Here is a 14,759-nt window from a genome sequence, read left to right as displayed (position 1 = left end):
TTAAAAAGGTGCTTCTTTACACAATTTTTTACCAAAAATTTTAAAATTGCATTAGGTTTCATCCTATTTGTCTACAAGCTTAAGTGGAATGCAGTCAATCTTTCATCAATTTATTACCTAATATGCCTTCAGAAGCATTATCAAATTGATGATAGTTTTTGAACATAAAACATTTGCATTTAATATACATCTTGGTCTACAACAAAATCCAAATAAAATCAGAACTACAAATTTAAAAGTAAAAAGTTTATGCTCCCTGCATTTGACTTAGAAGTGTAGAGGCCTGATTAACAAATGAACAGATGATTATCATAGAAGTTGTAAGAAGTTCAAACAGCACCATCAATCAATAGCTTTAGAAAACAGTTTATAAATCTTTGAAAGGATGAGTGCCGATTCTACATAATAATAATGAACCCCAAAAATCTAGAGATGTAGCCAAGATTACATTCCATGGCATCAAGGCAACAGATGAAGAAGAGCCGACAGCAGAGGCATTTGGATCAGCCTAGGTTACATGTCAGGCCCGTAGCCAGCAATTTCAAAAGGGGGGGTTCTTTTTTTGAAAAGGTGGACCTTTTCCCATAAAAACTTCATGTACCCTGATCATATTTTACCCAAAGTGGACCTTTTCCCAGCAAAAGGGGCGGTTCTTTTGAACCCTCCGACCCCCCCCCCCCCCCCCCCTTGGCTACAGGCCTGCATGTATACATGTAAATACTAGTAGGTAGGTTGGAATGAAGTAATCCAGCAAATTTAAGGTACTACCTGGTAGGTGTAACAGTTTGAGGGTGAAATGATGTCTGTTTCTATTCTATATGCATTTTTATCTCTTAATTTCTGTTTCAAGAAGCTCCATTAGCTGATGGTTTATATCAATATTACATTTTATGAAATTCGTTAAAAAATCCTTAACAGATTTTGATCTACTTTTTTGCCATATGGTAGATTAACATGGTATTCAACAGTTTGTTGCTGTTGTTTTCTATGTTCATGAACAAGGCTGATAAACCAATCAGGATGACAGCGAAGTGTAAACAAATCAACTGAACTTCTGAAGATGGGAGGGCGATTCAGATGTATCAAGTACGCTATTCAGATGTAAATATTGAGAGGTTAAAAGGATTGCCAGAGGCATGGACAGGAACAAACGTTCATATAAAAAGTGACATAATTACATCCACACATTGTATGAACTCCTACCAGTAAGTTTCTTAATTGTGACAGTAAATATATTTTCGCTATGAAAAACTTTCTTGTCAACTTTGTCACGTTTGATCGAATAGCTTTATTGTCTTCCTCACGTAAATCTCCATCAAAAAAATATCACGTTAAATGGGTGTTGTGAAATTAAAAAATATACTCGCCTAAGAACCACGCATCGAAATAGTTTCGAATGCATGCAGTAAAATTTAAATAAGGTCAAGTTTACAAACTTACCGCATGCCAATGTCAACTTCCTGCTTTTGATTCTCGCACATTGGATCACGTTTGGGCGAGATTTCAAGATCAGTAATCAATTTTCAAAATGTACCAAATGGTATAGCAAATAGACTAAATTTTGTATATTTAGGGCCATTTTATGTATTTATCGTCTAAAAATCATAAACAAGGAAATGGATATATTAATGCTAATATTTTCGAGTTTTCCCCAGCATCCTCTTGAGCGGAGAATTTAAAAATGGTGGCGAGGCGACAGGTGCGCTTTATGTAAACACTGGGATTGTCAAAGTGTTTGTAGTGATCACAAGTGCCCAAAAATCTGGTACGTTCTAGAAATCAGTATTGGTGATTTGAATGTTAAGAAATGACAAAAATAGGGTACCATTTTATTTTTAGTTATTGCCAGTAATACTTCGTAAAAAAGGGCTGTAGTCGAAAACCGTTTGCCTCTTTCCACATTTGGCTGAAAAAGTAGCTCTTTCTAGCCTCTACTTGCTTAGGAAAAAATATTAATTAATGGATATGTTTAGAGCGATAAAAGTAACCTCATGACTTATGGAATGTTTAATAAAATGGATTAAGTTGATTTGAGTTTTGTTTTAAAAAAACTTCACTAGTCTTGCTCGGCTGTCAGCTCGAGCGATTAGTTTAGCATTCAACTAAAATCAGACATGAGCTTTTTAGACGGAAAGCGGAATTCCAGGTTTTTTATTAAATTTAATTCTGATGGTTCCTGATATTCTTCAAGGTTAGGTGTTGGGTCCCATGATAAATGTTCAGTTTTTTTTTTTTTTTTTTTTTTTTTTTTTTTTTTTTTTTTTTTTACCTAGGCTCATGTCTGTGAAATGAGTGAAATCCACACATTTATAAATTTAGACTTTGCAAAAAGTATGATCATGCCACACTAGACTGTCATAATGCAAAAATGATATTCAGTGGGTTTTCCAGAAGTTGGCAATCATATGTCTTGTACAGCCTCAAGTACTGAATTTGATTGTGAAAAAGTTAATAACTTTGAATATAGTTAGTGACTCAAAACATGCCACTCAAACTCTGCCCTTCCCCCATAATGCATACCATATTTCACCTCTTTTTTAACACCATTCATCTATGTGTCAGTGTAATATGTGTTACAACATCAAGTTTTATTGTCTCGGCTTGTTGTTTTGCCTTTGCCATTTTAGCTTTGCCTAAGTTGAGGTTAGAGTATGAAAACTGAAGAACACTCTTGTATTAATCAAAAGATAATGTTCCATTGGTGAGTTTGGAACTTTTTTCAATACAAGTTGTCCCTGTGATTTGACAATTTATTTTTTTCTAAATTTAAAGTCCGATTGGATTTTAAAAATGGTGCACTGTTTTTTTTACCCATTTAATCATTATTTTTTAATTCTTAGGTCAGACATGGAGGATAAAGAGAATGATGCTGACTTTGATGAGTTGTTCCAAAAAGTTGGCGAAAAACTTGGACTGCTGAAGCTTGATAATCTAGATGTAGCCATTGAGGAGGTGATTCATTTAGTCAAAATACATTAAACTCTGCAAAGACAACAGAGATATCAGAAAGATGATTATTAATTATTTACGTATATTAATGTGTGCACTAGGAAATGAAGTGAGTGTCTCTCACTGTTCAGGAACTCAGAAATGTTTGAGATGCTTGGCACAATTAAAAAGATGTATTCAATTTTATGTGTACCAGTGTAAGCCATTATAAGAATATTTGAATTGCACACACTCTTCTAGGAAAATGCTTTTGAGTAATACTCTCGGATTTTTAATTGTTATATAGGCCCCATGCCCATAGACACCATTGATCTATGTAGATTGATCCAACTCTGTGGGGACTCTTGCTGAGTGCAATCAGCTTAACTGAATTCCAGGCCTTTTTTTCCAACATTCTTGTATAATCACTAGCTTTTCTGTAGTCTATTCAATGCCAGGAGGAAGCATGTCATCCAGTTAAGCTGATTGTACTCAGCAAGAGTCCCCATAAAGTTGGTTTGATTTTAACCAATGGTGTGTATGGGAATGGGGCCTTTATCACAAAAATGGGAGAGTATTTACTCAAAAGCATTGCAGATTAGAAAAAAAACTGCCTAGTGTGTATATAAATGATCTTTTTCAGTTGGATTGTTTGGTTGTTTGTCTGAAACTTAACATGCAGACATGTATGCAGATCTTTTGTTAAATATTGTAATTAAATTATTTACCTTTCAGTTGGAACAAAAGGTGAAATCAAAGAAAAAAGTAAAAGCTTCTACAAAGAAAACAAGAAAGAGCAAGAAATCTGGAAGCGCAAGCACTGAAATAGCCAGTCAGAGCTCTGCCAACCATTCATCTAATTCAGAAGCCCCTCCCAATAGGGACAAAGAACTAAATGGGGACAAGAACAGAAATCCTAAGAAGACTTCGTGTAAGGCCAAAAAAGACCTCAGAGGGGAAAATGAAAATGTTTTATCTGAGAAAGAGGAAAAATACCAAGACATATCTCCAGTAGACCATTACATAAGAGTGAATGACAAGTTAAAAAGTAGTGTAAAGAGCACAAGGGCAAAATTTGATGTGCAAGAAACAAGACCATTTCTTGTCAGTTCTTTTCAGGATGCTAGTGATGAATGTATTCCAGCATCTTTTGATCCCAAAGTAGAAATTTCCTCAAAATGTGTGGAAGATAGCATAAGCTCAGATACTGGATGCTCCAAATCTGATGTCAGTAACAAGAGCAATCATTCCTCAATGAACAGCGAAACTGAAAGTACCACGCAGAAATTATGGATTAAATCTGAAGAAACTTCTCTGACCTCAGAAAGTGAAAGCTTTGGACCAGATATCAGTGATAAGAACATTCAAGCATCCTTAAATTCTGAAGTTGAATGTTGTACAACCGACCATAGTAACAACACTGATCAAAATGTTTTGAACTCTGAAAGTGAAACTTCTGCACATTGTGACATTGCCAGTAACAGTGCCATCCAAGCACCCCAGGATAGTGAAGAAAATGACCTCCATTGGTCAAGTGAAACTAAAGGCCAGAACAGTAAGACTGGAAGTTCTCTGTGTGATACTAGCAATAAGAACATACAGGCATCTTTGACCTCTGAAGGTCACAGCTGTACACACGATTCCAGCAACAGCTGTGATGGATTGTCTTTGAATGCTGAAGATGAAAAAATTAGCGTCAGTAATGTTGTTAGAAAAGAAGAACCTCTTGTTTCTGGTTTAAATGATGATCTAAGTAGTCACAATGATAAAAATAGCTCTGAGTCTTCAATTTCAGAACAGGAATTATCTATAGAAGACAAAAGTCTACAGGTGTCTTTGAACTCAACACAGGGTGATCTCAGTGAAAAACAGGAAACTGAAATGGCAGATGGCAATCTGCCTGCATCCGTCCATTCAGAGCTTGGATTTGTAACTGCTGATTCACTAACATCAGCAGATTCTGTCGGAAATGAGAGCAAGCAGATACAGGTTTCTGTAGAAGATGAAGCACCTTCTGAACTTTGTGCAGCCAAGACCCCACTGTCTGCCATAACTGAAATCACTTCAAATGACGAAGTCTGCCAAAACAGTCATCTAGATTTTTCAGTTGATAATCAAAATTCTTCAACTAACGGTGAGAAATGTCAGGCCCTATATGACTCCAGTATACCCACAGAATTGTCAGAGACCCCTGAACTTGTAGCCAGTGGATCCTCTTCTAATGAGAGCTTTGATAATTCAGAACCAGTAGATCCAAATGTTAAGCTTTCTTCCACTGTCAGAGACTCTACGTCCAGTGTGGAAGGGTCATTAAACTTGAGCCCTATTGACCGTCAATCAGATGACCAGTCTGGGAATTGTAAAGATGAAAAAGATCAAGGTAGGAGTTTGGCTTTTTTAATTTTTTAATTATATTTTTATTTTACTTTTTTAATTAATTTATTTTTTTCCAAATTGCCATATTATGTTCATATTTTTGTTAATTACAGAAAGAGTAAGACCAGTTGCTAATAGTTTTTGGTCTTACTTTTGCCTGTCTTATTCATGTTGCAATTTGACCACTAATATTGCATTCTTTCATCAATTAATAAATATTGTTGTACTATGCGAAATATCCTGAATTTCTCACGCTGTGATAACCATTATGATATTAATTTAACTCCATCCTTTGTGTCTCACAGCACAGGGGGAAAGTCTGGATGACATGTTCAGTCAGATGGCTTCCAAGTTGGGCTGGTTAGCTGATGGAGATTTAGACTCTGCAATACAAGAGGTAAAACAATAAATGAAGGTATTGGGTGACTAAGAAGATAACTGAAGTATTTTATAGTTTTATAAACACAAAAATAACTGGAAGGTGTATGCCTGTAATTTGTGAGAATTGTTTAAAGAAGTTACAAATTTTTATATTCATATTACCTGCAAAGTGATGACACTGTATAACTTTTGCTTGGATTTTAGCTTGAAGCAAAAGTAAGAGGTAAAAAATGCAGCAAGTTAACAACAAAGAAAAAAGGAAACAAAAGCAAATCAAAAAGTACTAGTTTGAAGGAGTCCATGAACTCAGCCAATCAGGACACCACTTCACAGTCATGTGACTTCAAAGCTCCTTCCACTGTGCAGGATAAAAGATCAAAGAAATCCAAAAAGGCCACCTCTGCAAAGACTACAGGGAAAGTGCACAAGCTAAGAAAAAGAACAAAGAAGGAAGAAGAACACTCTGAGTTGCCTTTGGCATGTCAACTTTTTCCACAATCCAAGAAAATTGCTGTTGATGATGAAGAGGATGTCAAGATGGAGTTGGATTCCACAGAAAATGGACCCCATGCTTCAGAGAGTCAAGGAAATAGAGCCACTTTGGAATCAACTTGCAAAACAGACAAAAGCCTCCAGGTTTCCTTGTGCTCTGAAAATGAAAGAGGAAATTCTACAGAGGATTCCAGTATCAATTGTATACCAGATACCCTACAGCCTAAAAATGACCGAGCTAGATCTGTTCAGGACCAAAGTGAAGACTTTATACCAGATTCCTTGGCCCCTAAAGAAGAGGGTACAACCTCCCTCCTGAGTACCAGTAAAGAGATGGTACCTGACACCTTACAGTCAAAGAATGGGAATTCCACCATACCAGGCGATTCCAATGCCAAGTTTGTCCCAGATTCTTTCTGCTCAGAAGACGTGGATTCTTCTAAAATCAATAATGACATGGGTGTTCAAGAATCACTTGACTTAGAGCATATCATTTCCTCAGATGATGGAAACCATAAATATAAACTAGATTTGAACAGGTATAACCCAAATGAAAGTTCCCACCATGACAGTGACACCCAAGATGCTGGCAGAATTCCTGAATCATCCACAAAATCAAGTGATAAACTCGACTTTAATGGAGTGGACATGGGGCAACACCTTGCCTCACACTTTAATCGCAGAAAGCCTCGCATATCAGTGTACCATGATGCCCTGGATGTGGTCCCGCCAACATACAGTTCAGAGGCAAGTAGCAATGAGGAGAACATGTTTCAGGATGCCTTTGACACTGTGACAGGTGACCCAGAAAGAGGGCATGGTGACAGTGAGACAAATGTCACGGAACAAGAGAATGACAACTGTGTAATAGATGACAAGGAGCTGGATAATGAAAACAGTGTGACAGACGACAAGGAAGGGGAGAATGACAATAAAGGTAGTAGAAATAGTACCCTGGAGATTTCTCCAAATGAATTTGAAGGATCTGCAACTGGGAAGGCAGTGAACTTCAACCTTCATCAGCTACAAGATGGTCAACATAAAAGCAATCTGGGTAGTGTATCTGATGTTTCAAGTGACAATTCCAGCCCATGTGAAAAATCTGTGTCGTCCATAAGTGACAGTTTTGAGAATTTGAAAATACCAAAGAGAGAGAAAGAGAAGATTAAACCCCATGAATTGTTAAACCATCATTTGAAGAAGAAGCAATCCAAATATAACAAGATTTCCGATGATAGCAACACTGGAATGGTGCTTACTGATGACGAAAGTGACAACAGTTTAGATGATGTTAGTAGTGGTGTGGATAGAATCAGTGGACTTGATAATAATGAAAATAATGTTGACAGTGAACAGAATGAATTTCAAGATGCAGTTCATATGGACAGTCGGAAAGAGGAGTTGAAACATGTTGAAGAAAAAGCATCATCTCAGGCTGATGATTTAAGTGATCTCTCAGAGTCTGACCTCTCCTCAATTTCTCTTCAAGAACCAACTACCAACAAGATCACCTCTGTTACTCAAAATTCTACTCAAGATACCCCAAAGTGTGCAGTAAGGGCAAGGAGTTCCAGGTATGTTTTATTTAGTACCGTCTTCATGTTTAGGTGTAGGGGCAATTCTTTAAGCGAAATGTGCTGCAACACACATTTTATTACTAGTATGCATTTTTTTTCTCTTCCACAAAAAGTGATTTTCTGAGTCCTTACTGATGCACACATTTTGTGTTATATTTCCATAACTGTTTAACATACCTACTGTTGTTGTTTTTTTCCAAATTAAAAGTCACGTTTTTGTGATTGACTTTAATTTTTTGAAAATTATTTCCCTTACAATGAATATACAGTAGTTTTCTCAAAATGGCATTTGTTAGGTGTATTATACAGTCATGTTGTTCAGTCACAAGTGTCGTTTTGTTAATATGGTATAAAAAGATGCATATACTTTTTTGTTGTCTTGTGCAACTTGTTAATAAACTGTTTCATTTTTTTTCACCAGGACTGTACATCATGACAGTGCCTCCAGTGATGATGAAGCATTAGAATCATGTAAGGATACCGTAAATCGCAATGAATAATGATATCTTTTCCTAGCTGTCTCAAGGTTAATACATGGTATCATATTTAAAGTTTTCAGTGTAATTAACAAAAATGATATCATGACTTATCCTGAAATGAACATACAGCCAGGTGAATTAAGTGTTATATTGTTTAAATTGCATGATGTGATCTTTGGTTGTTTGGCTCGACTTAGTAAAAATGTTCGATATGATAGTTAATATGCAAGGCATTGTATTTATGATATGTTCTTTATATTTCCAGTCTTTTCAAAGATGAAAACCCCAGTTAAGCCAAAACATGTATCTCAGGCTAGGTAAAAAACATATATACAGTCAGGTTTTTATACGTTTTTTACTTTCTGTACTGTTTTTTCCACTTAAAGTTTAAATATTGAGTTTATCAATTTAATTAATAAACTGATATTCTGTTACCAAGCTATGCTTTGGTAAGTAAAAACAAATTGGCAACAAAAAATTGTAAATGATATTAACATTTGCCAGTATTTTATTATAATCATGATGTACTCATTAGCATAAGTTATGAATGTGCTCAGAAAACCTCATTAATCTTCACGATATTCCTGTTTGCATGAACTATGTTTTATTTTTTCAACTTTTAAGACTTACAACTAATTAACAATGCACTTACTTTAATTTTTGTTTCAGTTTGGAAGAGTTTATCATCTCAGATTCAGACATGAGTAGTGACTCTGATGATAGCACTTTCTACAATTACACTGACAGCTTGCTGAATCGTATCACCAGCAGAAGCACTGGGAAAGGAAAGAGGAAGACAACATCAAAGGTAAAAACCAGGGGCGGACAGAGGACATCTTAAAGGGTCTTCTGGAAGATGGTCAGAATGTTTTAAGTTCACTCTGACAGGATTTTTTTTTTTTTTTTTTTTTTTTTTTTTTCAAAGACTATCAAAAATGGGGAAAAATGAAATGGGTCAACTAAGAACATTTGGAAGACTGTCAGAAATTGTGTCTGGATCTGCCCCTGTAAACCATGGTTCTATGTAATTTAAACATAGACTTGTTACATTTATGTTTATAAATAAAGCGATGAGTGTCTTTTATGTCACTAAAAATAATTGTACAGGTACTTTGAATTTGTATTTTCTTTGAGATTTCATTAGAATTGCAACTGTGTGTCTTTATTTCATACCTTTAACTCTAAGGTAAACACATTTGTGACAGGTTTCTGAAGACCTGAATTATTTCAAGACTCCATTATCAAATTTCGTTTTTCTTTGAGGTTTCATTAGTCTAGATGGAACTGTATTTTTCTTTCTCTAAAAGGTAAACATGAGACAAGGAATGTACTTTTAAACTTTTTTTACAGGTTTCTGAAGACCTGGAGGTTTTCAAGACTCCATTATCAGATGTTACCTCTGGCATTCAGAATAAATCCTCTCCTCAATCAGAGGGATCTGAGGATGTTTTCAAAACTCCCAGTGTGATACCGAGAAAGCCCAAAAGTGAGTCTTTATCTTTTATGACAACTGTCTCACAATTGTTTTTATAAAAATAAAGTATCATAGATGAAAATTATCAAACACAAGCGGAAAGTCTTTCATACCGTTAGCTTACGACCAAACTTTTTCAGTATTAAACTGTTGATTTAAAAAAAATTACTGTATGCTTATAACAAAACACAGCTGATGAAATTCTTCTCTGACTATTGTTTTTATGTTATAACACTAGTCTTGAAATATATCAGACTCTTTATTTTTATCTTTATATTCACATCAAGCCAAAGGCCCCTTTAATTTTTGAAATACATCAAATTTAACATATGAGTTATATGGACTATAATTAAAACAATTTCAAATTTTCCTCTCACAGGCTGTATCTTATATATGTATATATATATATAGATTTTGAAATTCATGTAGTTTTAGCAAAGACAAGCTTCATTCCAAGAACCCTACAACAGTCAACAGAAGCCAAGATCAGGCCACAGTCCACTGATGGTCAGCCGAGACACCTGAGCTTCCTAAAGTCTCTGTCACCAGATGTCGCTGAACACAAGAGGGACCCTGAAGCCAGGAAGTATGTTATATATTACTTTATTAGTGGCTAAGAGAAAATAAAGAAGGTTATTGATATAAATTCTCTGTTTATTTTGCCTGGGGTTTCTGTACCGTTCACTACAGAAATGCTTTGTGACTGAGGTCTTTGAATATTTATGTGAGGAATATATTTGATGCAATTTCTCAGATTAGTATAGTAAAATTTCTTGCTGGTGTTTTGTATGATTAATCTCAGAAGGCCAGTGATCACATTCCATACTGACACCATCTCTCACCAGTAACTTCAATCTGAAACAACTGAATTCCTGGTTTAACTGTCTGGTTGACTGATTGCAGTTGGTGAGAGTTCTCTTCTGAACAGCCGTTCTGGTTTTAAAAATACTGTTTGTTTCAATCTTGGCTGAGAGATGTGCTGATGACACATTTAACTAAAATTATGTTTAATCTTTCGCTTTTTATTCACTGTCAGATGCACAAGGGACTCTCACTTTTCAATTATACAAGCTGCTGAGGATAAAAAGTATTTTTTTGTTTAATAGTTTAGAGGTAACATTCTGATAATTTTTATAGTTTTTGGAAAATTTTGTTTAATTCCAGGTTTGTTAGTAATTTCCAGCTGCAAAAGAAGTCTCTCACCACCATGTTATACAAGCTGTATAACAGTACAGTGTTTGAAGATAAGGTAAGTATACCGTTATGCATTAATAATACTGAAATATGCATTAAACTCATCGACTTCTTTGATGCATTTTGTTGTTGTTGTCTGTATTCTTTTCATTACTGTAAATGAGTTACAGGAAAATCAACCCCTGACTTTGTTGAGTTTGCTTGATTTTGCTGTGAAAAATCAAAATTGTTGGCTAATATATGCCGAGGAATTTTCATAAAAATTCTTTGCATTGTACTATGTCATGTCAGTTATCAAGGAGCATATTTAATCCTTTTTTTATTTATTTATTTTTATTTATTTTTTTTTTTTTTTCAAAATTTGTACGGTTGCTAATTTTTTTTATAGTAGCTGTGAATTTTAGGAAAAAAATTCAACCTCAATAAAATCAGCACTAAAAGCATGATATTGTTTAGTAACATCATTCATGTCTCGGGGGAATTTTAAATGTTACAGTTGCCCAAAGATTTGAACATCCTGTGGAACAAAAGACTTCTGAAGACTGCTGGATACTGTGCTTACAAAAGAGTTAAAGGAGGAACAGCAGAGGAAAGGACAGCTAGGATTGAACTGTCAGATAAAGTTTGTGATTCTGCAGGTAACTGCTGTTAAATTATTGAAATTATTCCTCAGTTTGCCCTTTTATTTATTTTATTACTTTTGGTTATATTTGTTTAAATGATCTTTTAAAAATGTTGTTTTTACGATTATTACATGTAGTAATTGATAAGAAGAAAATGAAAGAGTGGTGTTTCGCAATCATTTTAAAGCAAATACCAGAGTTCTGTATCTTGTTCAACAACATATCCTGGGTATAAAGATAAATCTCTCTCTTCCAGAGCGAGTGAGAAATACCCTGATACATGAGATGTGTCATGCAGCAGTCTGGTTGTTAAATGGTAAAAATGATGGACATGGACCATACTGGAAATACTGGTGAGAGAAAAAGGATTATTTTTTTTTTAATTTGGTTTGAAAAAAAAATTGGAGATGAAGGTAACACATTTTCAAAGAGAGTCCAAACTGAATTTAATTTTTCTTATGCTTTGTATAAAAGCTCTTTCATATATAATGTTGTATTGTATAGTCTAGTACTTTATCCACACAACTGGTATAATATTATAGCTTACCTGGGCTTTTGGAGACCATGTATGCTGCTTACACAGGGATGTTACTGAAATTGGGAGAAGCTGTCATGTGTTCCACTTTCACACACACAAACACGCACACACACACACACACACACACACACACACACACACACACACAGCCAAATGTATGAGAATTTTCCTAAACTTGTCTTTATTTTCTGACATAAATACAATTTCTCATTCAGTTTGTTCTCTTCCAGGGCCAAGAAGGCCAATGTGGTCCACCCAGATCTTCCAGTGATTTCCAGGTGTCACACATATGCCATACAAACCAAGTACACGTACAGGTGTACCAACTGTAGCTACCAGTAAGTTACACATAGTCCCTTTTTGCACAGGAATGTTGTTTTAGCTTTAAAATATCCATCAGTGTATCGATGAGTTTCCAGGTGGACATAGATATGATCAGAATTTTTATTTAACTGTTGTGATTTGATGAGCCAAGGGTTTTATAGCATTCAGTTGCAAGTCCATTTCCCCATTTTATGTTATGAATTGTCAGTAGAAAACTAGTCATTATTTAATGAAATGAAATAATATTTCATGGGAAGAGCATCATCTAAAAATATGCATGGGGAAAAATTTGTGATACATACTTATAGATGCATACTTTTTTCTTTTTCTTTATTATTTATTTAATAACTTCAGATTTGGCCGTCACTCCAAGTCACTGGACATAACCAAGAAGGTCTGTGGACACTGCAGAGGGACATTTGAACTGTTAATTAACTCCAAAGATGGCTCCAAGTCCACTCCATCTACAACCAAGGCTCTGACGCCATTTGCAAAGTTCGTTAAAGAAAACTACAGCACCATCAAAGCGGGTCAGAAAGGACTCCAGCACAAAGATGTCATGAGGCAGTTAAGTGAACAGTTTGCCAGCTCTAAAATTGCATAGACTGAAATGGAGGCAGTTTCCATTTGATAACATGGCAACATGGCATATTCAGTGGTCCCATTCAAAATAGCTTTGTAGTAATTTGCCATATTTGATCCTGGGACTAGTTAGTCCCCTATTCAATGGTGAACTATGCTTAGGGTTAACAAACTCAGGTAGACAAAGTGTATTTGACAGCATTCAGAACCGACCATCAGCAGACTAACTGATCCGCGGACTAAATATGGCCAAGTCCACTTAAAAGAAAAGCCACTTAATACCCTAATGGTCTCCCTGCCTCCCCACACCTTCCCTGCAGGGGCCCTGCAATTAAACCTGGAAGCCCAGATTTAATCCATGCGTAGGCGGGGAAACCATTAAGATATAAGGCGGTTTTACTTTTCAGTGGGGTCAGCCATATTTAGTCCCAGGATCAGTTAGTTCGCAGATCATCTGTTCTGAATGCCACCTTTGTGTACAGTACTTGGGCTTTCATATTTACTTAAAGGGATAATAACTCTTTGTATGATATCTATATTTCACAATAAAAACATTGTGAATAACTCATATAAATATAATATATTCTGTTTTACCACACAAACGGCAGTTATAGGTATTATTCTGATATCCGAGCTTGTCTTTAGACCACGTGACCTCCGATGGCTATACTCTGTTAAAATCTCTTAAGAGATTTTAACAAAAAACCAAACTTTTTAGAAAAAAACCAAGGACTAACTTTGAATGTAAAAATGGATTCATTTACCATTGGTAAGTATGGGAAAATTGTTGTTTACTCCAGGAAAATTCATTTTTTTGGCCGAAACAAAGAGTTATTATCCCTTTAACTAAAGTGTATATTATTGTTATTGATGAAACTCAGTGGGGAGAGGGGAGGACATAGTTTATTTTGGAAAGGACTGAGAACCTTTAGATCTAACAGTTCACATACAGAGATATCAATACAACAGAAAATGTTCAAAGAAGAAAGAAAAAAATATGATACCAATTTGTGATTATGTTTAGTGAACAGTCAGCTAGCATGTATATTAGAATGCTGATTGTGTAGCATTATGAAAGAATCTGAGTATCAGTAATCATTTCAACATTTTTGAAAGTAGTTGAAAGAGTTAATTATATGATAAGACCATGTACAGCTGGTTTGTTAGTTTGATGGACTTTTGATGCGTTTTTGGTATAATGGGAAAGGGGGGAGGGGGGGGGAATGAAGAAATTTCCTTTGTTTTGTGGTAATTTTCTAGTATAATTCCACTATGTATTTTACACAGATGCAAACTCAGAATATTTAATTTGATAGATGGATTGGAGATTTTGACTGTCTTTTGCTGATGATTTAAGCCAAGTGCACAGTTACAGGCATTGTTGCATTTTCAGTTACTGAGAAATTGGAATTTTTGAAGAGGGGTACCAGTACATAACTTTGCTAAAAACAACATGAGGCTTTGGGGCATAATTACATGCTAAGAAACATGATTTAAGTCAATGACTTTGTGAAAAGGCAGAGAAAATATAATGTTATGAAAACTGCATTTTTATTTTAGATGTGGTGACTCAACTCAATTGATAAATTGAGTGTGTAATTGCCATTGGTTTTAAATGGCATGCATTTAAATGTTGTTATATTTGCTAAATGCTGTAAACTAATGTTATTGAGTTCTGAATTATTAAAAGAAATAAATGTTTTTTAAAAAGTTTAAAGAAAAAAAATGAAATGTTCTCTTTAAAATGGAAATTATATTCCTTAGCAGTATGAGTAGGTTGCCTTTGCTAAT

At 35.1% G+C, this 14,759-nt stretch overlaps 2 protein-coding genes across 5 annotated transcripts in view; one reads left to right on the top strand and one right to left on the bottom strand.

The window, feature by feature from the left end:
- The window catches only part of LOC106174307 (protein Fe65 homolog), a 91,677-nt gene extending 90,067 nt beyond the window's left edge, over positions 1 to 1,610 (bottom strand). Inside the window, exon 1 of one of the 2 annotated variants that reach the window (XM_087010143.1) lies at positions 1,441 to 1,610. The gene's annotated coding sequence lies outside the window, so the exon portion shown is untranslated. The remainder of the gene's footprint in view (positions 1 to 1,440) is intronic. The other variant, XM_087010144.1, reaches the window with a different exon arrangement.
- LOC106174294 (uncharacterized) lies at positions 1,063 to 13,940 on the top strand. 3 transcript variants are annotated; one of them, XM_087010136.1, is made up of 16 exons: positions 1,063 to 1,205; positions 1,656 to 1,765; positions 2,846 to 2,952; positions 3,664 to 5,308; positions 5,610 to 5,701; positions 5,890 to 7,751; positions 8,176 to 8,225; positions 8,499 to 8,550; positions 8,903 to 9,041; positions 9,584 to 9,719; positions 10,137 to 10,293; positions 10,872 to 10,956; positions 11,398 to 11,539; positions 11,781 to 11,877; positions 12,293 to 12,400; positions 12,741 to 13,940. In XM_087010136.1, the coding sequence occupies exons 1-16, from the start codon at positions 1,078 to 1,080 to the stop codon at positions 12,988 to 12,990; spliced, it is 5,160 nt and encodes a 1,719-aa protein (XP_086866262.1). In that variant the 5' UTR covers positions 1,063 to 1,077; the 3' UTR covers positions 12,991 to 13,940. The 3 variants fall into 3 exon arrangements, with proteins under 3 accessions (XP_086866262.1, XP_086866264.1, XP_086866263.1); XM_087010138.1 differs by lacking the exon at positions 1,063 to 1,205 and having other exon boundaries at positions 1,640 to 1,765; positions 2,841 to 2,952; XM_087010137.1 differs by lacking the exons at positions 1,063 to 1,205; positions 1,656 to 1,765 and adding an exon at positions 2,676 to 2,701 and having other exon boundaries at positions 2,841 to 2,952.
- The last annotated feature ends 819 nt before the right edge of the window (positions 13,941 to 14,759 follow it).

This window comes from Lingula anatina, chromosome 3 (assembly GCF_051362555.1).
Source record: "Lingula anatina isolate TDL-2025a chromosome 3, LinAna3.0, whole genome shotgun sequence".
NCBI lineage: Eukaryota > Metazoa > Brachiopoda > Lingulata > Lingulida > Lingulidae > Lingula > Lingula anatina.
This window is presented reverse-complemented; position numbering and strand designations above follow the sequence as displayed.

Excerpts from the sequence above, each read along its gene's own strand:
- LOC106174294 (XM_087010136.1), top strand. The coding sequence starts at position 1,078 with ATGTATCAAGTACGCTATTCAGATGTAAATATTGAGAGGTTAAAAGGA. Across the intron at positions 1,766-2,845 it reads CACAAGTGCCCAAAAATCTG|ACATGGAGGATAAAGAGAAT; the intron begins GTACGTTCTAGA and ends TTCTTAGGTCAG. Across the intron at positions 10,957-11,397 it reads GTACAGTGTTTGAAGATAAG|TTGCCCAAAGATTTGAACAT; the intron begins GTAAGTATACCG and ends TAAATGTTACAG.